General features: G+C 39.2%; 1 protein-coding gene across 2 annotated transcripts in view; it reads left to right on the top strand.

Moving 5' to 3' along the window:
- The window catches only part of LOC111150826 (acyl-CoA binding domain containing 6), a 200,649-nt gene extending 174,013 nt beyond the window's left edge, over positions 1 to 26,636 (top strand). The window contains exons 7-8 of one of the 2 annotated variants that reach the window (XM_022508448.1): positions 3,870 to 3,900; positions 26,352 to 26,636. In XM_022508448.1, coding sequence (XP_022364156.1) covers positions 3,870 to 3,900; positions 26,352 to 26,506 — 186 coding nt within the window. In that variant the 3' untranslated portion in view covers positions 26,507 to 26,636. Of the gene's footprint in view, positions 1 to 3,869; positions 3,901 to 26,351 lie in introns of those variants that run through there. The other variant, XM_022508450.1, reaches the window with a different exon arrangement.
- The last annotated feature ends 209 nt before the right edge of the window (positions 26,637 to 26,845 follow it).

Raw genomic sequence — 26,845 nt, 5'->3', positions numbered from 1 at the left:
GGTTTCAGGTCTCCTATTTAGTTGTTTAGCCCATTTTGTTTATTTTTGAGTGTGGGATAAGAAAGTTCTTCAGTTTCACTCGTTTGCATGTAGCTGTCCAGTTTCCCCAGCACCATTTATCAAAGACTATTTGCCTCCTTTGTCATAGATTAATTGGCCACATAAGCATGAGTTTATGTCTGGGCTTTCTGTTCTGTTCTGCTGCTCTATGTGTCTGTTTTTGTGCCAGTACGATTTGGTTACTACAGCTTTGTAGTATATCTTGAAATCTGGGATTATGATACCTTCGGTCTTGTTCTTTCGCAAGATTGCTTTGGCTGTTCATGCTCTTTTGTAATTCCATATTAATTTTAGGATTATTTGTTCTCATTCTGTAAGAAAAAATGCTGTTATTACTTAAGGATAAGGATTACATTGAATCTGTAGATTGCTTTGGGTCATATGGACATTTTAACAATATTGGTTCTTCCAGTCCATGAACATGGAATATCTTCTCATTTGTTTGTGTCATCTTTAATTTTTTTCCTCAGTGTTTTATGGTTTTCAGAGTATAGATCTTTCACCTCCTTGATTAAGTTTATTCCTACGTATTTTATCCTTTTGGTACAATTATTATTCTTTTTTAAAGATTTTATTTATTTATTTGACAGAGACACAGCGAGAGAGGTAACACAAGCAGGGGGAGTGGGAGAGGGAGAAGCAGGCTTCCCGCCTGGCAGGGAGCCTGATATGGGGCTCCATCTCAGGATGCTGGGATTATGACCTGAACCAAAGGCAGACACTAAAGGATGGAGCCACCCAGGCGCCCCCTTTTGGTACAATTATTAATGAGATTGCCTTCTTAATTTCTCTTTGTGCTGCTTCATTATTAGTGTATAGAAATGCAACAGACTTACATATATTAATTTTATATCCTGCAACTTTACTGAATTCACTTATCATTTTTAGTAGTTTTGGGTAGAGTCTTTAGGTTTGTCTGTAGGTAGTGTTGTCTGCAAATAGTGACAGTTTCACATCTTCCTTACCAATTTGGATGCCTTTTATTTCTTTTTCTTGTCTGATTGCCGCAGCTAGGACTTCTAGTACTGTGTTGAATAAAATGGTGAGAGTGGACATCTTTGTCTTATTCCAGATCTTAGAGGAAAAGCTCTGTTTTTCACCATTGAATATGAAGTTAGCTGTAAATATGTTAGCTGTAAAATATGTGTATCTTGACTTAGAATACTGCTCTTAATTCAGTTTAATAAACTGCTTTTAGCAGTAGGAAAAAAAAGCAGACTCGGCCACAGAGTTTTATTTATAGGAAACAGTAGTGTTATTGGTGGCTTAATGTTAAAGGGATAAAATAAAGTTTCCAGTATGTCAGTTGTGAACAAAATATTTAATATTTTCATTAGCGAAAATATTTGGTGAATATTTGGTGAATATTCATTTGGTGAAATTAAATATATTTCTTATATTTGATAGGGTACACAGTCTGGAGACAGAAGAAAACTAAGTCCTTAAAGAAATAATCATTAATAAAATGGATATGTGATCAAAATAAAGTAAGAAAAGATAAGTGCAGAATACATGTGGGGAGAGAAATAATCTATAAATTCAAGAGAGACCAGTTTGCTGTGTACACATATAGATAAGAAAGAATTCTAGAAAGAATCTAGAAATCAAACTGAATATAGTAGTCATTTAGCACTTAGTTAACAGTCAATTGAATCTCCTGTTCATCATTGGTTAGTCCCTCATTGCATTACTGTATCTGGTATTACACGTCACACTTTAGGAATTATGTGGGGACTTTTTTTTTAATTCAGGTAAAAGAAAAAAGGTAGGTCAAGAAATTAAAGAATAAATGAATGAGGAAAGATTAAAGTAATATATTCATTCTCTCATTTCATGAACATTTATACATCACACCCCCATATGCAAGATACTGTGATAGAAACTGGGTAAAAGACATAGTACTTGCCTGCAAGAAGTTTAATGTCTTAGTGGAAGAGACAGGTAAGTACATATAGTGTGCTTTGCCCAGTAGTAGAAAAGTGCCCCCTAACCCCACCTGAGGAGTTGGGGAGGTTTCCTGAAGAAGCTGAACTATGTCTTAAAGGTTAAGGGATTTCCTTTTTCTGTAAGATTCCAGACTATTATATAATCTGAAAATTCTCCCACCACAAAACACCCAGCAATGCAGAATAAAATATAACAAGCATCCCTTTAAATGCATAGCAGAGCTTATTTAAAAAAAAAAAAAGGCAAGATAATTCTCTAGGAGCCCAAACAAACACAGCTAAGAAACAAAATTGTAAGTCTTAAAATAAAATAAAATTTTTAAAAAACCCAAAGTTTTAAAAGGAAAGTAGTAAGTTGCCCTGAAGGGGTTTGCTGGTCTCAATACCCATGACACAGAGATCTCAAAGAAAATATGATAGGTCATAATATCACCCTTTCCCAGGTATTCACAATAATTAAGCATTTATTCTTAATTACCAGGGGCACAATAGTGGCTATGCATATTACTAAGTGAATATCATATTGCCTGATAAATTCTACTTCTTTCTTAATCCTGATTTATTTGTTGCTAATTAATATGATCGCCTGCTCTCAAGAGGCAGCATTGCTAAAAGGTACTTAATGTTGTGCTATAATTAGTATATATAGGGGGTGCCTGGGTGGCTCAGTGGGTTAAAGCCTCTGCATTCGGCTCAGGTCATGATCCCGGGGTCCTGGGATAGAGCCCCGCATCCATCCGGCTGTCTGCTCAGCAGGGAGCCTGCTTCCTCCTCTCTCTCTGCCTGCCTCTCTGCCTACCTGTGATCTGTCTGTCAAATAAATAAATAAAAATCTTAAAAAAAAAAAAAATTAGTATATATAGTTAGAATATCTTGGTTTTAAAAGAATAAAAAAATGAACTGAACTATTGGAATTATCTGTGGGAACTTTTGACTTTCTTAATTTCTAGGACTTTGTGTGCTTTGAAATCACATTTCTTTATGATAATTGATCTGGTGATATTTGATAATATTACAAGCCTGGAGTTTGTGACTATTTGAAAGGGGATTAAAAAGCTACTAAGTTTTTTTAAGATTTTATTTATTGGGCACCTGGGTGACTCAGTGGGTTAAGCCTCTGCCTTCGGCTTAGGTCATGATCTCAGGGTCCTGGGATCGGGTCCCGCATCAGGCTCTCTGCTCTGCAGGGAGCCTGCTTCCTCCTCTCTCTCTGCCTGCTGCTCAGCCTACTTGTGATCTGTCAAATAAATAAATAAAAATCTGTTTGGGAAAAAAATATATTTTATTTATTTATGATAGAGAGCATGAGTGGTGGGAGGAGGGGCAGAGGGAGAAGCAGACTCCCTGCCGAGCGGGGACCCCGATGCAGGACTCAGTCCCAGGACCCCAAGATCATGACCCGAGCTGAAGAAAGCTGCTTAACTGACTGTGCCACCCAGCGCCCCAGAACCACTAACTTTTATGATAAATTCGCAGACTTCTTAGATTTGGCGATAAACTTAGAAAAAAACATTATAATACTAACCAAGATAAAGGATATACAGTGTCAGGTTTTTGTTTTTGTTTGTTTTGTTTTTTACCACTAATTGAGTGACCAGGCTGCCAAGAGGTTCCCTTTGGTTTCATATCTGCAGCCAGTTGTCCTGGGACTCTGCTGTAGCTGCTGTGATGCTCAGGTTGCCATTCAGCAACCTCCTGTTCTCCACGGTAGAGAGCTTGGCCCAACGTCACTGGAAGGCTTACAGAACTGTGTCTGATAAACCTACAGAGCTTCAGCATCGGATATATTTGCTGTAGCTTATGTACTTTCATACTTCTGTAATAATGTAGACTTCTAAACTGTGCTATTTGTTTCTTTTACAGGATAATGAAGGTCAGACAGCTTTACATTACGGTAAGATATTTCCAGATTATTAATAATCATAGTAGAAAGTTTTCTCTATTTGTTTATTTCAACTTTGTCCAACCCTATGTAGTGCTTAGAAAAATGCCTCGTCAGTTGGTACAGCCTCTGTGGAAAACAGTATGGAGGTTCCTCAACAGAGGAATAGAATTAGAATTTTAGAAATTTAGAATTTTAGAAAATTAGAATAGAAATAGAATTAGCATTTGATCCAGTAATTCTAGTACTGTATATTTACCCAAAGAAAATGAAAACAATAATTCAAAAAGATATGCATCCCTATATGTATTGCAGCATTATTTATAATACCCAAAATACAGAAGCAACCCAAGTGTCCATTGTTAGGTAAATGAATGAAGAAGATGTGGTATATATGTGTATTATGTATACACACACATACACACTAGGAAATACTACTCAGCCACAAAAGAGGAATGAAATCTTGCTATCTACAATGACATGGGAAAACTACAGGGTGTAATGCTAAGTGAAATAAGTCAGTCAGAGGAAGACAAATGCCATATGATTTTGCTCATTTAAGAAACTAAGAACTTAAGAAACAAATGAACAAAGAAAAAAAGAGACAAACAGACTCCCGTACAGAGAACAGGGGCACCTGGGTCCCTCAGTCGATCAAGTCTCAGACTCTTGATCTCAGCTCAGGTCTTGATCGCAGGGTCGTGAGTTCAAGCCCCATGTTGGACTCCATGCTAGGCTTGGAACCTGCTTTAAAAAATAACAACAGCAGGGAACAAACTGGTGGTTGCCAGAGGGGAGGTGGGGATGTTGTGGGAGTTGGTGAAATGGGTAAAAGAGATTAAGGCTATACTTACCTTGATGAACACTGAGAAATGTATAGTATTGTTGAACTATCATATTGTATATCTGAAACTAGTATAACACTGTTATTAATTATACTTGAATTTTAAGAAATAATATAAAAACAAATTTAAAAAGGAAAATGGTCACTAGGAGAAATACACTAATTTTTTGTTTAAAAATATATATTAATAACTTCTAAAGTTGGAGATTCATTAAAATTCTTAAGGGAACATTCGTAGTAAATTGAGCCTTTCTATACCATCAACAGAAATGGAGGTTTCTCCAGTCCCCCTTTGAAAATTCATTATTTCATTCTTGGTACTGTCAGTGACAACTGAGGTGCTAATTATCATCACTGTAGGAGCTCCAGTTTCTCCTACAAGAGATACTTTCTTGATGTAATTGAAGTGAAGAAAAATAGATTTGATTTTTTAACTCATTTCACTTACTGATTAGCTTAGCTGAGTAATCTTCACTTAACTTACCTATAAAATAGAAGATAATCTGTAAAATGGACATAATGTGGCTCTTACAGAGTACTGGGTAGATTCAGTGAGGTGTAAGATATTGAGGTATTTTGTAAATAAAGCACTAGGTAAAATATCCTTACTTTTATTCTATTTGGGCGTGAATATGGTTGAGTAAAAGACAACCATCAATATTTAAATCAGATTAAGGATCAACCACCTTCAGACTTTGGGAAACAGAATAAATACATTAGGCTCTTTTGCCAGTTTTGCCCATCCTAGACCACTATTCAGTAGTAAATGACCGAGGTGCCCCTGGACATTTTTGTTCACTGCTTGTTAGCATTTGCTTGGGTGTCAGAAACCTCACTAGGTTGTCTAGGAGTCTAAACTATTTTGCTAATAACTGTATTTGTCAGCCTAATAATGAAGATGGAATATCACCAAATGCATGGCCCAACTTATCTCTGAGTTTAGCTAGTATAACCTGGGTACCAAAACCAGCACAGTCTCACATTTGAACATATATATGAAAATCCTAAATAAAATATTAGCAAATGAAATCCATCGTATTTTTTTAAAGATATGACCAAGTTGAATTTATTCTGGGAATTCAAAGATGATTTAACAGTTTAAACATTTATTAATGTAGTTTGCCACAACAAATTTGTTGAAAACCATTTGGTCAAATCAGATGCAAAGGGGTGCCTGGGGGGCTCAGTGGGTTAAGCCTTTGCTCAGGTCATGATCTCAGGGTTTTGGGATGGACGGGCTTTCTGCTCAGCGGGGAGCCTGCTTCCTCCTCTCTCTCCTCTTGTCTCTCTGCCTACTTGTGATCTCTTTCTCTATCAAATAAATAAATAAAATCAGATGCAGAAAAAGCAATTGGGGAACTTCAGTACAGAATGCAATATAAAGAAGCAATACACAAAAGTGATTAAGACCCCAGGCTCTTAAGCCAGACTTGTGGATTCAAACTCTAGTTCTGCTACTGAACTTGGACAGATTATTTAATAACTTCAGTGCATCTGTTTACTTATGGTGAGATAGGAGTAATAATAATAACCTCAGAGATATACTATAAACATATAATGGGCTAATCTGTGTGAAGTGCTTAGGACAATGTCCAGCACCTTGTAGGTACTCAGTAAATGTTAGCTAATATGATTGTTTTGATAAAAACTCATAATACACTAGAAATGCAAGGAAACGTCCGTGGCCTGATTATATATCAAAAAGTAGAACATAAATATAAAGAGCTAAGTCCTGGGCAAGTGCAGTCAGGAGATGGAGGCTCCCTTAATCTGTCCAGCATCCCCTCATGAAACGGAGGCTTGGATGTGGTACACTGACAGTACTGAGGCCCTGATCACCCTTGCCTTGGCTCGCAAGGTGTAATGGCTCCGTGCTGCAAGAGGCAAACCAGGCTGCCCCGACACTGCCACCAAGCACCAACTCCTAGAGCAGGGGGAGGAAGGGTGTCACTCAAAGAGAAGCTTGCTGCTGTCCCCACTCCCAGCTCTAGAATCTGGCTCAGAGATTTTGCCTAGGGGGAGAAGCACACTATAAAACAGCTCCTAATCTCTTCCCAAAGGAACTGACCTCATTTGCTGTAGAGCCTGGAGAAGTTCAAGGCTAAGGGTAGTCTCAAGAGTAGTGGAGAGCATAGGAGAACACTACATCCGGGAGGAGCCTTCATCAGTACGAACAAGTACCAAACACAGAGCTCTAAAGAAGCCACAATTTGGGTTGGTTTGTAGGATAATTTGTGCCCCAGTTGAGTGGTTTCCTTTGAGCACTTTCAATATGTTATTCCACTGTGTTCTGACCTTGAATATCTGTTTATGGAAACAGAAGGAATCTATATCTAGCAAAGCTGCCTTTCAAAAATGAAAATGTATTAAAGTCTTTCCCAGATAACAAAAACTGAGAGAGTTTGTTGCTGACAGACCTATCTGACATGAAGTACTAAAGGAAAATATTCCACTAAAAGCAAATGACCCAAAAAGTAATTCAAATCCATATGAAAAAATAAAGAGCACTCATAAATACAACTATATAGTTAGAAAAAAAACAGTATAAATACACACTTTTTTCCTCCTTTCTTGCTTTAACTGATTTTAAAAAGTGATGTCTAAAGTAATATGTATATAATGTATTATTAGGCCCATAACATATACAAGTATAATATATTTGCCAATAACTGCCCAAAGGAGATGGATGAGAACAAAGCAACAGTGGGTTAAGGAAGTAACTACAGATGTTAAAGTAATTGTAATAATGTCTTGTTGGATTTGTTACATTAATAGATGAAACAGGTATAACAACACTACCACCAAAAGAGGGAAAGTGGAATAGAGATATATGGGAGTAATGTTTCTACATATCACTGTATAAATCTGAAGCTGGACTTAAACCACTTATGCAGTAAACCCTAGAGCAACCACTAAAGAAAAAACTCAAAACAGACATTTCAAAAATAATAGTTGGAGATTCCCCACCCTACTTTCAGTAATGGATAGAACAGCTAAACAGAAGGTGAACAAGGAAATGGAAGACCTGAACAACGCTATAAACCAACCAGATCTAACAGACTTGTAAGAAACACTCCATCCAACAACAGAATATATATTCTTTTCAAGTGCACATAGAGCATTCTTCAGGATATGCAATCTGAAGGCCATGAAACAACTCAATAAATTTAAAAGAATAGAAATAGTACAGTGTATGTTCTCCAGGCACAGTGGAATGACATTAGATGTCAAGACATGGAAACTCACAAATATGAGGAAACTCATCAACACACTCTTAAATAACAAGTGGGTCAAGGAGGAGGAAATAAAGAGAAATCAGAAAATACTTTAAGATGAATGAAAATGAAGATAATACATGCCAAAACTTACGGAGTGCAGCTAAAGCAGTGCTTGCAGAGAAATTTATAGCTGTAAATGCCTATGTTAAGAAAGAAGAAAAATCTTGAATTAGTAACTAACTTAATCTTCCACTTTAAGACACTAGAGAAGAAGAGCAAACAAAGCCTAAAGAAAGCAGAAAGAATAATAAAGATTAGAGTAGAAATAAATGAAATAGAGAATCAAAAAACAATAGAGAAAATCAACAAACTAAAAATTAATTCCTTGAAGCAAAAGAACTAGCTATTCAACCCACAGAATTATGAAAAATAATATATTGTTGTATTTAAGCCACTAGATTTTGAGTAGTTTGTTACACAACAGTAGATAACCAAACAGTGCACCCCATACACATCAGTTTTAGGTGAATTGAATGCATATATAAAGAAAAGCAAAATTAAAAACTTTTAGATGAATGGGATAAATAATGGCTTATTGGGGCACTGGGGTGGCTATTCGTTAAGCCTCTGCCTTCGGCTCAGGTCATGATCGCACGGTCCTGGGATCAAGCACCACATCAGGGCTCCCTGCTCAGCAGGAAGCCTGCTTTTCCCTCTCCCACTCCCCTGCTTGTGTCTAGTCTCTTGCTGTGTCTCTCTGTCAAATAAATAAGTAAAAAATCTTTAAAAAAAGAAAAAAGAAAGAAAGAAAACATTCAGGAATACAAATCATAATTTAAATTATGATAAGTACATTAAAATTTTAAACTTCTGTTAGACAAAAGATAGTATGAGCAAAGTAAGAATGCAAGGCACAGACTGGGAGAAGGTATTTGAAATGCAAATAACCTGCATAAGATCGTTATTCAGATTATATCAAGAACATATACCTAGCCAATAAGAAAGACAATCAAATAGAAAAATAGGCCCCCAAAATGGATAGTTCACAGATGAGAAGAGCCAAATATCAAATAAACAGCAGGAAAAGATGCTCGCCCCACTCATCACTCTCAATAACTATGACTAATCTGCGATTATACCCTGCTTACAAACTCACAAGTTAGCCCAACATAGTTTCCTGGGTTCTGGCAAAAAACACAAGACTGTTACACAGTACAGCAAGCAGTATGAACTTGATGTTTGTGTCATTTCCTTTTGAGTTCCGTGGGGCCTAAGCAGAACAGCCCAGGTAGATAATACATACACAGTATATCATACCTTGGGAATCCTGAGCTTAGCAGCGCCTGGGTGGCTCAGTTGGTTAAGTGTCTACCTTTGGCTCAGGTTGTGATCCCAGGGTCATGGGATTAAGCTCTGCGTCATCCAACTCCCTGCTCAGAGGGGAGCCTGCTTCTCCCTCTCCCTGCCATTCCCCCTGCCCACCACTCGTGCTGGAGCTTGCGCTCTCTCTTTCTCAAATTAATAAATAAAATCTTAAAAAAAAAAAAAAGGGGGGATCTACCCTGAAAGGAAACACTCCCTCCATTGTCCAAGGCTGTTCACTACCACACATCCTTGAAAAAGAGTCTGGAACAGAAGCTGTCATTACCTTTGTTCTCAAGAGGTACAGAATCACGAAGAGTCCCTTGGAGAACCGTCTCCCAGCCATAATCATTGGATGCAGATTATGACATTTAGATGTAACTTGACACCGGTCAAACTGGCAACAAGTAAACATCTACAAATACTAGTATGAGGACGTGGAGCAACAGGAACATTCACACTTTGGTAATGAGGAGTATCAACTGTCACAACCACCTGGGAGATCACTTTGGCGAAATTTAGTGAAATTGAAGGTACACATACCCTACAACCCAACAGTTCCACTTCTCTTTATGTAACCTAGAAATATTCCTGGACATGGATGTGATGAGACATGATTAAGAATATTTATTGCAGCATTACTTGTCATAGCCAAAAATTTGTTTTATTAGCCTTTATATTCCTCCGTATGCCATACTTAAAATATTTGTTAATTAAAATTACACGCATACACACCTTGATACATATATACGTATTTTGTGTTATCAAATGCCTTTGAAAGGTGAACCATTAAAAATGTACATATACAATGCAGTATACAGGAAAGTAAGCTCTAGGCCCCCTCTGTAAGCAGCCGTCTAAAACAGGGTGTGGTGGGGTGCCTGGATGGCTCAGTTGGTTAAGCTTCTGACTCTTGGTATCAGGTCGCATCATAATCTCAGGGGCATGAGAATGAGCCCCGAGTGGGGCTTCACACTCATCAGGGAGTCTGCTTGAGATTCTTTCTCTCCCTCTCCCTTTGCACCTCCCCCTGCTTGTGAGTGTGCACCTGTGCACTCTCACTCTCAAATAAATAAATAAATAGATAAATTTTTTAAAAAATAGTGCTTTGGTTTCCCCATTTTGTAAATGAGGAAAAAAGAAGTTAATAAACCTACCTAACGGAGCTGGAAATTCAAATCCACATCTCTAGATTTACTAGGAATTGAGGCAAAAGCAAGTCCCTTCCCTTGCGTCTTACCACAGCACTTACCGCTCACTCCTCAGACACATTTATGTGATTATCCTGGCATTTAGCGCCTCTAGTTTCACCAAGAGCTGGCTCTTCTAAACCCTAATTTTTGACCCAGGAAAAAACTTTTCTTAGCCACATCCACAGTTGTGATGGCAGTTTGGGACAAGCAGGCCTAAGTCAGACAAGCACAGATAATTAGGGGAAGGAAGAAACTTCACAGTGATTATGGCATTTTCAGTGCAAAGTTCAGGGCTACCCCTTTTTCCTGATGTCTGATTTCAAGAAGCAAACTTCTTTTACTCCAAAATATTTGCCATTAGGTTGGAGTTCATTGCTTTGCTTAGAGAGATACCCCCTGCCGGTGTAGCCACATCCTCTGCTAATAACCCAGTTCTGATTTTCATCCCCTTCTTTCCTGTTTCAACCACCATTCAGATATTTTTAGTGCCTTCTCTATGGCTTGGGTTGTGCTTTCCTTCCATTCTCCATCCAGAAACTGTAGACACAGCTAAGGCAGACTGAATGCGCCCCTGAAAATGTAGACAAGTCACCATCATCCATAGCTAACCACGCAACGTGAGCACCTCTGTGGAGGTGGGAATGTGACCATTTAAGCTTGACATACGCCAAAATGCATTTCTTAGATAGCAACAGGATTGGAATTTTCCAAAGGTCTTCCTGATAGGCTTCAGAATAAGCGGTATTTTATTTATACACTAATATGGAAAATTTTCTAAGATACATTGTTAAGTGAAAGGATTAAGGTGCAGAACAGTGTATATAGTGTGCTACCGTAAATATATCTGTGCGTATTTGCTAGTAACTGCAGAAGATACCTCAAAAGAATACACAAAGGGGAGCCTGGGTGGCTCAGTGGGTTAAAGCCTCTGCTTTCAGCTCAGGTCATGATCCCATGGTCCTGGGATCGAGTCCCACATTGGGCTCTCTGCTCAGCAAGGAGCCTGCTTCTCTGTCTCTCTCCGCCTGCCTCTCTGCCTACTTATGATCTCTGTCTGTCAAATAAATAAATAAAATATTTAAAAAAAAAAAAAAAGAATACACAAAAAGCCACTGTTGCTTGCCTGAGGGAAGAGGAATTGCAGGGCTAGGATACAAGCATAGGATAAAAAGGTTTTCCTATAAGCCCTTTAATAACTTCTCTATTTGGAGATTATATATATATATATATATATATATATATAATATGGAAGAGACATTGAATGTTATGTATAATTTATCTGAAAATTAATTTTAAATTGCTTGAAATCATATCATAGGCTCTATTAGTGTTGTGAATATGACTTACTTTCTTAATTATATGTCATTCATTCAACAAATATTTTTAAGCACCTACCATTTGCTAGATAAAATACACCAAAAATCTTCTTTAAAGGTGAAAGAATGTCCCCAGACTTTAGGTGTCTTGAACTCCCACCCAAAATGCAAGGATGAGACAATCATAATGGTAATTGTGTGAGCTAATACCACATCTAAGTGGGAAAACTATGGGCTTGGGTTTCAGTGGTGCCACTGGAAAGGATGCTCCTGAATGAGAAATAATGAGGCATTGGAATGGAGACCCTGCACATAAGCCAGACACTCAAAGGGCTATACCCTCATTTAAAAAAAAAAAAAAAATGGGGGCTCCTGGGTGGCTCGGTTGAGCACCTGCCTTCAGCTCAGGTCATGATCCAGGGTCCTGGGATTGAGCCCCGTGTCAGGCTTCCCGCTGAGTTGGGAACCTGCTTCTCCCTCTCCTCCCAGCTACTGCTCATTCCTGCTCTATCACCCTCTCTGTCTATCACCGTCTCTCAAATAAAGAAATAAAATCTTTTTTAAAAAGTAATTACATTAGAAAAAGTTGGCCCAACAGTGTAAGGAAGGAAGACAAAGAAGCTTACCTGCTACTCACCAGAATTTTGAGTGGGGGGGGGCATCTCATGTGAGTTTGGGGTTTAAATTTATACTCTGACTGTCTCATAAATCCATCAAGTGAAGAAATTAACATAACCTGCACCATAGGGTACAGGCTGGTACCATGAGGGGCCTGGGAAAGCAGATGTTAAACTTCTCTTGAGGGGCACCACCTAAACCAGGGCAGCACGGAAGTCCTACAGAAAGAAGCCCTGCTGAAAATGAGCTTATACTCCAAAACTACAAAATCTACTTAAGTGATTGTCAACAAACATAGTAAACCTCAGGATTAGACTTTGAAGAACTTCAGTACTGGATAGAAATTACCAGGAGTTTGTATAAAATCAATGGATGAAAAACATAAAAACAAGACTTTCCCAGAAAGAACAGATAAATTTGCAAGAGAACTATATGAACTTTGATAAATTAAAAAAAAAAAAAAACAGATTTTACAATGGATAGGTTAAAGTGCAGAATTGGCAGAAGTTTAAGAAGGAAATGGTGAACAGAAAGGTAGTTCTAAAGGCAGTACAGAAGATAAAGGGAAATGTGGAAGAGACCATGAGTGTAAAATAATAAAGTCCAGCATTTTTAAGTAGGAGTTCTAGGAGAAATTAGGTAAGAATTAATATTTGAAGATATATTTATTGATATTTTCTGTAATTGAGGAAACACTCAAATCTTCAGATTCAGGAATTATGAGAATCTGATCTAGTAAAATATTCTTCCAATGGAAATCTATACAGCAATAAAAAACACTGTAACTACACACAGCACCTCGGATGAATCTCACACACTCTTGAGTTCAAGATGCCAGACACTAGAGTTCTAAGTATCCACTTATATAAAGGTCAAAAACAGGGGCGCCTGGATGGCTCAGTGGGTTAAAGCCTCTGCCTTCAGCTCAGGTCGTGATCCCAGGTCCTGGAATCGAGCCCCACATCGGGCTCTCTGCTCAGCAGGGAGCCTGCTTCCTCCTCTCTCTCTGCCTGCCTCTCTGCCTACTTGTAATCTCTGTCTGTCAAATAAATAAATAAAATCTTTAAAAAAAATAAAAATAAAAGGTCAAAAACAGGAAAAACTCATCTCCAGCATTAGTAAACGGGATCCTGGTTTCCTTGGGGTAATAGATAGGTGATATTTGGAAGGGCTTAACAGAGCAGCAGTGCTTCTGAGATTCTAATAATGATCTCATTCTTCATCTATGTGCTAGTTATATGGATAAATTTATCTTAAGAAAATTTGTATGTATGAGTTTGATCCTCTTCTGTATTTAATTTATAAATATTCTAATAAAATGCTTACACACAAAAGAGCCCCAAACCCAGATAGATATAAGGTGATGGTAGTGATACTGTTTTCATATACATAATCTCTTAACTTTTCCAACAGAATCTGACCTAGGCCTTGTTTTCTGCATTCGCAAGTGAAAAACTGAAGTCTGGAGGGGCCAAGTGACCTTGACAGGGTAATACAGGTTGTAGTGGCAGAGCCAAGGCACTTGTCCAGGTCTTCTGATTCCACTTCCAGTTCTGTTTTCGTAATTTCATAAATAATTACAGTCCTGGTATCCTTTTAAAGCAGACATTGTTTTCTGGGTGATAATCCTTTATAGAAATAAAATAAATTAAAATTCTTTATCATTGGTTGCCTTAGTGAGTCAAGGCTATTTTTCAAAACTATACTTTATCCATATCTGTGCCCATCCATGTGCTTTTATATTCTTGCTTCTGTTCACTGAGAGTTGTGACATTAATAAAAATTATCTCTGATTCAAGAATCCTGCCCAAAATTGATCTAGTAAAACAACCTCTATTTCTGTCTCTCAGATTATATTATTCATTGCAGAAAGAACAAAACAAATACCATGTATATTATAATCAAGATAATTAAACACTAAAGTAATATCATTAGTTAAGAGGTTTTGACATTACAAATATATAAAACTAAAATATTCTGACAACTCAGGAATATTTCATGAAATTAAGATTTTAAGTTTCATTAATAATCACTTATAGGAGTGATTCATTTTTAATTAAGATTTTTTTTTACTAGGTCACTAGACTTTTGCCAATTTTTAAGGTCATCAAAGAGGAGTTGGGCATGTAATAATAATAACAACCACTTATTAAACTCTACATGCTAGGGAACTGCTGGGCATATTTTACTCATTTAATCGGTTAGTATTGTTTAACCTTTTTAATTTAATAGGTATTCCATAGCTATTTTTTTTTTATTTGATCTTATTTGATTTTAGGACCCTTAGCCTATTTTTGTAACTTTCATAAAACTGTAAGTATAGTTAAATCCAGTAAGTACAGACAATGTCGGGGATATCTTAGGGGCTTAGCTATTATTTTTTATGAATTACACTTTGGCTTGACAGCTGTCCTTGTGTTGACAGCTCTTCTGATTATAGCAGTTGTCAAACTCCATCCTTAAGCAGGTTGTAAATCCTGGCTTCTTCCGATTAAAACTGGGTCAGAGCCAATGGCAGGTTAACTAGAGGCCAGTATTCTACTACTGTACATCTTCACTAGTTCATTCTAAATAGGCTTTGCATAACAGCATACTAAAACCCTTACTTGCCTCTATTTCACTTTGGTGTTTTTTAATCTTCAGATATCAGTCCTCCTGTTGTTATGTGATTAAACACAGTTCTTGCTGAAGAGTATATTAGTGTAAGTGTGGTCTTCCTTGTAAATGGCCTGTTAGCCTTCCCCTCCTCTCCCTCCACTGGGAATACTAACATCATTGCATCTGTGTCTCCCAGGGGAAATCAAGGCTTTTCCTTGCACGTGCAGTCATGTGACTTCAGAGTGGGCAGGCTTTGTATCCTCATGAGCCCTCGGGCTTCCACGTAAAGCACCATCTGTTCTGTTCCTTCCACACTGTTACAGGGCAGTGGGAGGAGGCATTAGAGTGAAAATAAATAAAATAAAAAAAGAAAGAAATTCATCATCAAAACCCTGAGGATTAATGGAGTCAGAAGGCTCGCTGCTCTGAATGAAAATTCATCTTCACCTGTGCCAGTGTCAGGGCTGCCTCTGTGGCACTTGACAAATAGAGGTTCCCAGGGTGCCATAAATTCAGCAACTGTTCTAATCCCTGTAGACTTGCTCAAGCTTTTCCAAGACAGGCTTATGACTGTTGTTGTATTTCCCAGCACATTGTGGGCACCAATATATCCCCTCATTAATTTGGCAAAATGTTAGCACCCTTCTCATCCCTCTCTCCTCTCCTTTGCCTTTGTCCGTTTCGAGGGGATGGGCAGCTCACGCGTTCCTGAAAAGATGACTCTGCCTTGTGAATTGTGCTTTACTGAAGATGCCAAAGGCGGAGAAATCAATTAACTAATGAATTTTGAGCAAATACTAAGTTCCCAGCACTGTGCTAGATGGAGAGGAGAATCTAACAAAGCATGTGTTCAAGTAGCTCACCAGCTAGGTGGGAGTACAAAGCATATTTTTTTTCAAAAACTGTTTGTTGGGAGCCTATCTTTGCCAGTTGGCAAAGCCTTGGAACATGCAACACCTTGTCTGTCACAAACATAACTGATGCCGTCTTCTTACCAGAATGTGATGCACCTGTGTGGTGTTCTCTTGTCCTTGAAATGAGTCTTCCTCTTCTCTTTTTTTCTGTCTGTTACAACTTCCTGATTGCCTGTGCTCATGTCGGCCTGTCTTTGCATAAATCCCAGGCCTTTGTTAATAAAACTCCTTTTCTTTATGGACACCCTGTCCTTCACTCTGAAGTACTGTTCTACAACCCTGAATTTCCTAATTTATTATTTCTTCTTTTTTTTTTTTTTTTAAAGTAGGCTCCACACCCAGTGTTGGGCTTGAACTCATGACCCCAAGATCAAGAGTGGCATGCTGTACCGACTGAGCCAGCCAGGTGCCCCCTGAACTTCCTAATTTAAACCTCACTTTATAGTTAGACTTGAGCTAAAATTCCCTTCACATTTGTTTAGGTTAGGGGATTGTTAGATGGCCTCCTTAGCCTTTTCTCAGCTGGTTGGCTGTGGTCCTCCAGATGTGGAACTTAAAAATGTAAGCTCTACTCCTGAGTTAGTACTCATACCGTTATATCATATCTCACTGTTGGAAAAGTCACTTCACAATATGGCATATGTGAAATTAATGCTTCTTTGTCTGAGATGGCTGGCTTAGTGTCTTCAGCTGTAGTATACATTGATTTAGCCTTGATCTTCATGCTTAGGAGTCTCAAGTATTGGGTTAGACTTGAGAAGTGTGATCAGACAGTGGTAGTTATTATCCTGTATTACAGATTTTTACGCTTGGAAATTTATTCCCCTGATACTGCTTTAAAAGTTCCAATTTTAAAACCTAACCAAGTGCTTTTTACAATAAGTTGAGACTGATAGCTGCGGCAAAAAGGTTAAATGATTATTTCTCAAAATATAAATGTCATGTAGCTAGTTCTATGCAGGATAAATACCCTCTTCTCTCAACTACTGGACACTAGGCAATGTGTCTTTAACTTTGTTAATATTTGGTAAGAGACTGCCTTCCATTGGAATCTAATTTGGTGTACAGTGATTCATGGTAAAACCTTTCAGAAATGTAAAATTAAAATGTCCATTATATTATCTGGGAGAGATTATTTAAAATTCTTCAAGGGCTGTTATAATCCTATATAATTTCTGTTGAATCCTGGGCCTTGGTAAAGATATTCTGTCTGTGACTTACGTGCAAAATGTAATCTTAGCTCATTAACACCTGTCCCAGGACTGGAATAGGCAATTCTTGCCTTTTTCTACCTTTTCTCCCACTCTCTATTTATTTATTCATTCATTCATCAAATGTTGATTTAACATTGATAATCCTGGTAGCCCTCTAAGAAATCCCACACCACTGGAGGCAGAGATAGCATTCTCGAATGGTCTGACTTCAGCTCAGAGTAAAATTCTGCCCTCCACCTCTAGCACACAGAACTCCCGCTGAGCCTGTGCTATTACGTAGTAGGTTTGGTGCCTGAGTTTGTCAAGGCAAGTAATGTAAAGGATGGCCAAAGCTGTCGCAAGTTTATAACTCATCACAAGGTGGTTTGGCTGCCGGCTTTATGCCATTTAACAGCTTATGGCAGGGAGCTCGGAGGAAGCAGCCACCAGCAAAGAAGGGAGCCAGAGAAACTGTCCTTATCTGAGTAACAACAAAGAGCAAAAGAAGAAATATCACTATTAAATCATCTAAAACCAAACTCCCAGGGGGCCCAGATGGCTCGGTCAGTTAAGCATCCAACTCTTGGTTTCAGCTCAGGTCATGGTCTCACTGTCATGGAATCAAGCCCCATGGCAGGTGCCGTGCTCCCTGCAAATTCTTTCTCCCTACCACTCTGCCCCTTCCCACTTGTGCTCTCTCTGTCTCTCAAATAAGTAAACTCTTAAAAAAAAAAAATCAAACCTAACTCCCATAGTGTTCTACTTCCACTTGAAAATATTTTATTCATCTAACAGAGAGAGAGGGCACAAGCAGGGGGAGCAACAGAGGAAGAGGGAGAAGCAGACTCCCCACTGAGCAGGGAGCCCAGTATGGGCTCGATCCCAGGACTCCAGGATCATGACCCAAGCCAAAGGCAGACACTTAACCAGCTGAGCCACCCAGCACTCCTACTTCCCCTTGAAATGTAGAGAAGTGCAAGAGAACAATGCTCCCGTACTAACAAGAAGAAAAGGATAAATAATCTGCAAGATCAGTAATTTCTCGAACCCTTCAGATAGCAGAGGTTGCATGGCAGCAAGGTAAACTGGATTCCAAAGAATGACAAGCCCCTTTGAGACACACAAACTGTTTCACCTTTGATGGAGCATCCCAGGAGGAGGCAGCCACCATAAAAGCACTAAGAAGATGGCTAAAATGAACAGATTCTTAAAGTAAGCTAGTGTGACATTCTACAGTAACCGGGAGCCTCAGACCCCAGAGGAGTGAGTCCTCATTCACATGCCCCTTTTCACCGACTAGGAAAACCATAGAGGAATTGAGAACAGAGAGAGCCCTTCTCAGTGTCACCCAGGCCTGAAATCCTACCACTTCCCTGAATCCTTATTTCATGTGAAGCAAAATGCCTTAAAGCCTCTCAGGGAGAGCAGAAAACTTTTCTGTCCTCTTCTCCTGTCCCTGGGTCCGGGCAGATATCCTCTGCTTTGGGAGGAGGAGTAAAAGCAAGCTTTCTGCCACTTGGGAAAGACAAGGAGCCCTGCTCTGACCCAAGAACAGAGATCTCTTGCCACTGAGAGCAGGGCACAAAACTCTGTTCCTCCTAGGACATTCTTCCCTCACACAAGGTGGTGTTTTGTACGTTTGGGGGTGGGTGGGGCAGGAATGCAGGAACACTGAGAAATCCCCACCTCTGCCTAAGACTGGGACCAGCCCGGAAGGACAAAGAACTCCATTCCACTCCCACCGTGAGACTGAGCAGTAGGCAACAGCTCTGCTGCTGATGGGGAAGGAGCAAGAGTGCAGAGAGGCTCCCTCTGTAGCAGATGCAGAGTCTCCTAAAGCTGACGGTGGAGCAAGAACACTGGGAAAACAAACAAACAAAGCCCTGGCACCTGTGGCCACACGCTAAACGTAAGGTAGCAGCAGCCCACAGCCAGAGGGAATCTCCAGTGTGTGACGGAATCTCCAGCGTGTGTGATGTCCTGAAGTCACCTCTAGCAATTGCAAAACCCAGACCCGGTTCAGCTGCAGACCAGACAGATTCAGCACCCATTCCAACCGCATGACAGCGAAAGAGTCTTAGGTTTTTCTGGGTGTGAATACTGTTATTTAGTGTAGCTTCCACTACCCTGTGACCTTACAGTGTTCTGCATTCAATCAAAAATTACGAGACACAGAGTAGCAAGGAAAAAAAAACCTCACTGTCCGGCTATAAATCAGTAATGGATAGAGCAAGTGGATAAAAATTCAGCAAGGATATGGAAGAATTGAACAATACAATCTACCAACTTGACTTAATTATCAACTTTAGATCCTTAGGCCATCTACAGAACACTCCATCTAAGAAACAGAATACTTTCAAGTACACATGGAACACTTACCAAGATAGACCATACTCCAGGCCATAAAACAGACTTCAACAAATATTTTTAAAATCATACAAAGTTTGCTCTGTGATCACCACAGAATTAAATTAGAAATCAGTAACAGACACGTATCTGGAAACTGTCCTGCCCCCACAACTGTCAGAAACCTAAACACACTTCTAAGGAACTCTTAGGTCAAAAACGAAATTCCAATGGAAATTACAAAATATTTTAAAACTGAATGAAAAGCAGAACACTCTTATCAGAATTTGGGGATGCAGCTAGAGCAGTGTTTAGAGGGAAATTAAATGCTTTTATTAGAAAAGAAGAAAGCTCTCAAGTCAATGACCTAAGATTCTATTTTTCAAAGGTTAGAGAAAGCAAATTAAGCCCAAGATAAGCGTAGGCATAAAATAAGATCAGAACAGAGACCATTGAAATAGAAAACCAGAAATCAATGAGAAAATCCATGAAATCACTGAAAACCTTTGAAATAATAAAACTGATAGACCCCTAGCCAGAGCAATAAAAAAATAATAATAATTTTAAAAAAGAAACAAATTACCAATTTCAGGAATGAAAAGGAGACATAATAGATCATACAGATATTATGAAGCAAATAATGGGACATTGTGAATAACTTCATAGCAATAAATTAGATAACTTAGAGGAAATTGACACCTTTCTTAAAGGCACAAACTCAAAAGAAATTGATAACCTAGGTAACCGTATATCATCTATTAAAGACACTGAATTTGGAGCTAAAATCTTTTCCACAGTAAAATCGCCAGGCCGTGACTGCTTCACTGATGCATTCTACTAGATGTTTAAGGAAGAAATAAAACTAATTCTACACATTAACTCTATCAGAAAATAAAAGACAGAATGCTGTCCAGTTCATTCTATGAGGCTGACATTACCCTAATACCAAAACCAGAAAAAGACTCTAGAGGAAAAGAAAACTGCAGGCCAATATCTTCCATGAATACAGATGCAAACATCTTTTTTTTTTTTTTTTTTTTTTTAATTCTGAGAGAAAACATGAACCAGAGGGAGGGGCTGAGGGAGGGAGAGAATCTCAAGCAGATTTCCTGCTGAGCATGGAGCCCAACAGCAGGCTCTATCTCATGACCCTGGACCTGAAACCAAGAGTTGGGACGCTCAACTGACTGAGCCCACAGGCACCCCAATGCAAACATCTTTAATAAAATATTAGTGAAGTGAACCCAGCAATATACAAAAAAATAATAAATCATACTCCAATATCTTTATCCCAGGAATGCAAGGTTGGTTCAGCACTTGAAAATCATTGTATTTCACCATATCAACAGATCAAAACCAAAACAAAACATACGATCATCTCCATGTATATAGGGAAAACAATTGATAAAATTCAACTTCCCTTCATGATTAAAAAAAAAATGCAGCAAAAGAGGAATAGAAGGGAACTTTCTCAACCTGAAGTAATTGATAGCTAACATTCTTAATGGCAAAAGGCTGAATGCTCTCCTTCTAACTGGGAACAAGGCAGAGATGTCTACTCTCCCCTTTGATTCAATATCATACTGGAAGTTCTAGCCAGTGCATTAAGGCAAAAGAAAGGAGTAAAAGGCAGATGCATTTAGGAGGAAGAAATAAGTGGCCAGCCTACTACTGTGTATGGGCCAAAAGACTTAATGCTGTTAAGATCTCCATTCTCCCCAAATTGATCTATATGCACTCCCAATCAAAATTCCAACAGGACTTTCTGAAAAAAATTTACAAGCTTATTCTAAGAGTTGTATGGAAAAAGAAAGGAGCCAGATGGAGGACATACCCTTACTTCAGGACTTATACAAACATCAAGACACTGCAGCATTAATATAAGGATAGGTGTGTAAATCAGTGAAACATAGATAACCTAGAAATAGACCCAATTACAAGTGCTTGGTGGGTTAGGACTTTTAGAGCAGTTGTAGGTTCACAGCAAAATTGAGGGAAAGGTATAGAGATTTTCCATATACCCCTCACCCCATGGATAGCCTCCCTCTAAAGAACAGAGACACTCCCTGTGTGTCTCTCCTGTACCCTCACACCACCACACTTCACTTCTGGTCACCATGTGTGAGAGTTTTTCCTCACAACAAGCAGTTCTCATACTCTTTCATTATCAACATCCCTCATCAGATTGGTATGTTTGTTACAGTTGATGAACCTGCATACCATAAAATTATTATCATATTGTAAAACACCCAAAGTTTACATTATGATTCACTCTTGGCATTGTATATTCTATGGATGGATAAGTATAAAATGACATGTATCTGTCATTATGATACCATCCAGAGTATTTTCACTGCCCTAAAAATCTACTGTGTTCTGCCTGTTTATCCCTCCCTCATCTCCAGCCTCTGGCAACCACTGATCTTTTTACTATTTCCATAGTTTTGCCTTTTCCAGAATGTTCATATTGTTGGAATCATACAGTAGGTAACCTTTTCAAATTGGATTCTCTCACTTAGTAATATGCATTTAAGGTTTCTCCATGTCCTTTGATAGCTTGATAGCTCATTTCCTTTTAGTGTTAAGTAATACTGCACTGTCTAGATAGATGTACCATAGCTTATATACCCATTCCCCTACTGAAGGACATCTTGATTGCTTCGAGTTTTGGCAATGATGATTTAAGCTGCTATGAACATTCATGTGCAGGTTTTTGAGTGGACATAGGTTTTTAGCTCCCTTGGGTAGACACTGGGAGCATGGTTGCTGGATCATATGGTAAGGGTGTATGTATTTCATTTTGTAAGAAACCACCACACTGTCTTCCAACTGGCTGTACCCTTCTGCATTCCCACCAGCACTGAGTGAGTTCCTGTTGTTCCACATTGTTACCAGCATTTGATGTTGCCGTGTTCCACATTTTGGCCATTCTGATAGGTGTGTAGTGGTATCTCACTGTTCTTTTAATTTACATTTCTCTGATGTGATGTGGGATACCTTTTCATAAGCTTATTTGCCATCTGTATATCTTCTATGATGAGGTGTCAGTTAAGTCTTTGGCCCAATTTTTAATCTAGTTACTTATTTTCTTATTGTTGAGCTTTAAGAGTTACTTGTATATTTATTTTTTAGATTGTATTTATTTATTTGAGGGGCGCCTGGGTGATTCAGTTGGTTAACCAACTGCCTTTAGCTCAGGTCATGATCTCAGGGTCCTGGGATCGAACCCTGCATCAGACCCCCCACTCAAGGGAACCTGCTTCTCCCTCTCCCTTTGCCCCTCCCCTCTGGCTCTTTTTCTCAAATAAATAAATCTTTTTTTTTTTTTTTATTTGAGATGGAGAGTGACAGCACAAGTCTTCTAGACTAAAAACATGGGTGTCATCTTTGGTTCCTGTAATTCTTTTGCCCATTGTTCTTTTTTCTTTTTTTAAGAGAGTGGGGGGAGGAGCAGAAGGAGAGGGAGAGAAAGAACCTTAAGGAGGCTCCACGCCCAGCATGGAGCCTGACATAGGGCTTGATCTCACAACCCCAAGATCATGACCTGACCCAAAATCAAAACTCAGGCACTTAACCTACTGAGACACTCAGACAACTGTGCCTGTTCTTTTGATTTGTTAATGCTTTTTAAATATTAAGGTTATTAGCTCTTGTATGTGTTATATATGTGAATGTTTCCTAGTTTATGATTTACCATTATATATCGTAGTGTGTGTGTGTGTGTATGTGTGTGTGTGTGTGTGGTATAGCTGTTTTAAATTTTTATGTGTTCAAATTTATCAATTTTAGGTTTCTATGAATTCAGAAGTATCATTAAATTTCCTTATGGTATCTGAGTTTCATATCAAGTATAGAAAAACTTGGGCCATTTTATTCATTCATTTATTATTGATCACAAGTGGTGGGCCTCTGGGCTTTTCAAAAACCTCTAAAAATGTTTGAAACCTAAAATAAATATTTCTTGTTCCAAAAAAAAAAAACAAAAAGAAAATTGAAAAATAATAACTAAATGTTTAACTGTAAATATAACATTCTATCAGCGTCATTAATTATTAAATTTAGTGTTCATGAACATTTTTTCAAAGTCTGCCCAGTACTTGCTGTGTCCCGTCCACAAGAATTTCAGTGGCTCCTGTTCAGTCCTTTTACGTTCATGCTGACGCTGGCAAATTTCAGGCCTCCTACAGTAGTCAGTCATAGTCTCCTCGTTCATCTGCCTGCCACAAATTTCTGGGCTGCCCAAGTCACTCTTTTTAGAATATCATCCGTGCACAGAGGCCAAATTATGCCACTTCCTTCCTTATAAATGCAGACTTGCCTGGAGGACTCAAAACCACACTTCTCAGCATGGCTTCCTAGGGCTCTCGCAGCCCTGCACGGTTTGACTCAGGTCTGCCCCCTCTGCTTTTCCCAGAGCCCGCCCTCTGTTGGTGATGTTTTCTCTCCACGATGCCTTTCTGTCTCCGGTTACCTGGAATTTTACTCTGTCCTTTAGAGCTCAGCTTACGTACCACCTACTTGTGTCTTTCCTGATCCCTCAACTTCTCCACCCACCGCAACCCCCACTTCTTTGCAGGAACGTGTGTGTGTGTGTGTGTGTGTGTGTGTGTGTGTGTGTGTGTGTGTCTGCACACGCACGCGCACGTTACTCTTTTGTGTTGAGTGCCCGATTTACATATTAGCCTCACAGCTTTTTCATAAGTTCCGCAGAACAAGAATCTTAATGCATCCTCGATAGGACAGCTGTAGCATGTGCTCAGTAAAGTGACCTTTGAATCAAACTCCTTACCCTTCTTTCCCTGTTTTTCTTTTCTCTTTTGACTTTTTGCTGTTGCTGTTCTATCACCCTATGAAAGAGTATATAAAATGTATATGAAGAATTTAAAATGTAACTTGAAAAAAATGTATCCACCACCTAGCTTAAGAAATGCAACATTGCCAGTATCTTTGGAACCTCCTGGGTGTGCCTCTCCAGTCACATGGCCTTCCCTCCATCCCCTCTCCCCAAGATTAACACTATCCCAAATTTTATATTAATGATTTCCTTTGTAGTTTCACTGCATATTTGTCTTTCTGAACAATGGTGTTTAGTTTGGTCTATTTTTTAATTTTTGTTTAAGTGGAACCACACTGTATGTATTTTTCTGACTCATCTCTTTCCTTCAACGTTATGTTCTGGAGGCTCTCTCATCTGTAAAACTATTGTTCATTAGTTTTCAGTGTTGTATAGTATTTTATTGAAGAAGTAAACAGTGTTTTATTTTCACATATTCTTCTTTTTTTTTTTAAGACTTTATTTATTTATTGGAAAGAGACACAGCGAGAAAGGGAACAGAAGCAGCAGGAGTAGGTGAGGGAGAAGCAGGCTTCCCTAAGAGCAGGGAGTCAGATACGGGGCTCGATCCCAGGACCTTGGGATCATGACCTGACCTGAAGCCTGCTGCTTAATGACTGAGCCACCCAGGTGCCCCTTCCCATGTTATTCTTTTTTTTTTTTTTTAAGATTTTATTTATTATTTATTTGACAGGCAGAGATCACAAGTAGGCAGAGAGGCAGGCAGAGAGAGAGGAAGGGAAGCAGGCTCCCCGCTGAGCAGGGATCCCGATGCGGGGCTCTATCATAGGACCCTGGGATCATGACCTGAGCCGAAGGCAGAGGCTTTAACCCACTGAGCCACCCAGGCGCCCCTCCCATGTTATTCTTAATGGCCATTTGGGTTGTTGACCTTTGGGGTCTATTACGAATAGCGCTGCTACACACGTTCTTGCAAACATCACCTAGAGAGCACACGTACAAGTTTCTCTAGAGTATGTAAGTAGGAGTGGGATGGCTGAGTGCAGGGCCCACGTGTGTTAGGTTCAGCACACAAACTGTTGTCCCTAGTGACCACCAGCATGCACTCAGGCCATGTGGAGGGCAGCGTCCCCTGTCGCAGCCCTCTTCTGTAGCTTCTTATTGTCTGTTCTTAATTTCCACCTATCTGCTGGATACAAAGTGATATCTCCGAGTTTTAATTTTAATTTCCCTAACTACTAATGTGGTTATTCATCTTTTCATATGTTTATTGCCATTTCTGTTTCATCCTGTATAAAATGCCTGTTTTTGCCTTTAGCCCAGTTGTTTCAGTGCATCTGAATGAATGCATCTCTGTCTCCTTGCTGATCCGCGATGCCAGCATTGACATAAATCATTTCTTTGTATGTGCGAGAGCGTAGGTGGCTGTCTGTTCTAGCCCTTTGGTCTGTGTGTCCTTCCTGGGGGCGATACGTGCCATCTTCATAGTGAGTCTCCACATCTGTAGGTCCATGTCCCCTTCCTGTGCCTTGTGTGATTGGAGTCATTTGTTATTTTTTTTAAATAAATGAAAGTTCTGTAGAGGGATGGTCTGATGACTAGGCCAGGTTTTTTTTTTTCATTTGCAAATTTTTAGGTTTAGTTAATTACCCATTTAACCCCCTCTTCAAAGATGAAACGAAATCTTTCCTTTTACATTTACAACATTTTTGCCTTTTGACCTAGCCTATAAACCTAACATTATTCTGATCAAAGTAATACATTAGCACTGTTTTTGTTCTTTCCCTCATCTCATTCTTAAGATACTCTAAAAACCTCACAGTTCTGAAAATGTGTTTGTTTGCTTCTGGGCAATGAAAAAAGGTAGACTCGATTTTCCTAACCCTTGAAAATGCACTTTCATGGCCCAGTTCTCATCACAAGGCCCGGTCACCCACCAGCCCCTGTAACATTTCTCATTGTTCAGGATCTCTCCCTGCTCAGCACTTGCCTTTCCTGCGGGAGTACAGTCGTTTCTCTTTGTCTCACGGTAACCTTGTTTTCCTGTTTGTCGATTTTCCTGTCAGCTGCTGCCTGTGAGTTTTTGGACATTGTGGAGCTGCTGCTCCAGTCCGGCGCTGACCCCACCCTCCGAGACCAGGACGGCTGCCTGCCAGAAGAGGTGACAGGTTGCAAAGCTGTATCTTTGGTGTTGCAGCAGCACACGACGGGCAAGGCTTAATCGAAGACTGGAAAACCACAGTCTGTAACATCAGAGGGCTTCAGTGATGAAGGAAAACTGCAAAAAATAATACTTCTTTTACCACCATCTTTGGTATACATTGGCTAATAAAATCAGTTCTGAGGAACTAAGATTTTGAAGTCTCAGCAATTCATTCTCCTTGCATCCATTCCAGCAAGTACAGTTTTGGTGATGAACATGTGTACTGTGCGTAACACAATCCAATTCTGCTGAGCGTGCGCGGAAATTTATCACTGCTCTGGAGGGTGGGGCAAGGAGGAGACACATCGTATTTCACAATATTAAACATGGCTGCTCTTTAAAAAAAAAACCTGCAGA

The sequence above is a fragment of the Enhydra lutris genome, unplaced genomic scaffold (genome assembly GCF_002288905.1).
Source record: "Enhydra lutris kenyoni isolate GAN:26980312 unplaced genomic scaffold, ASM228890v2 scaffoldscaffold24, whole genome shotgun sequence".
NCBI classification, from domain to species: domain Eukaryota; kingdom Metazoa; phylum Chordata; class Mammalia; order Carnivora; family Mustelidae; genus Enhydra; species Enhydra lutris.
This window is presented reverse-complemented; position numbering and strand designations above follow the sequence as displayed.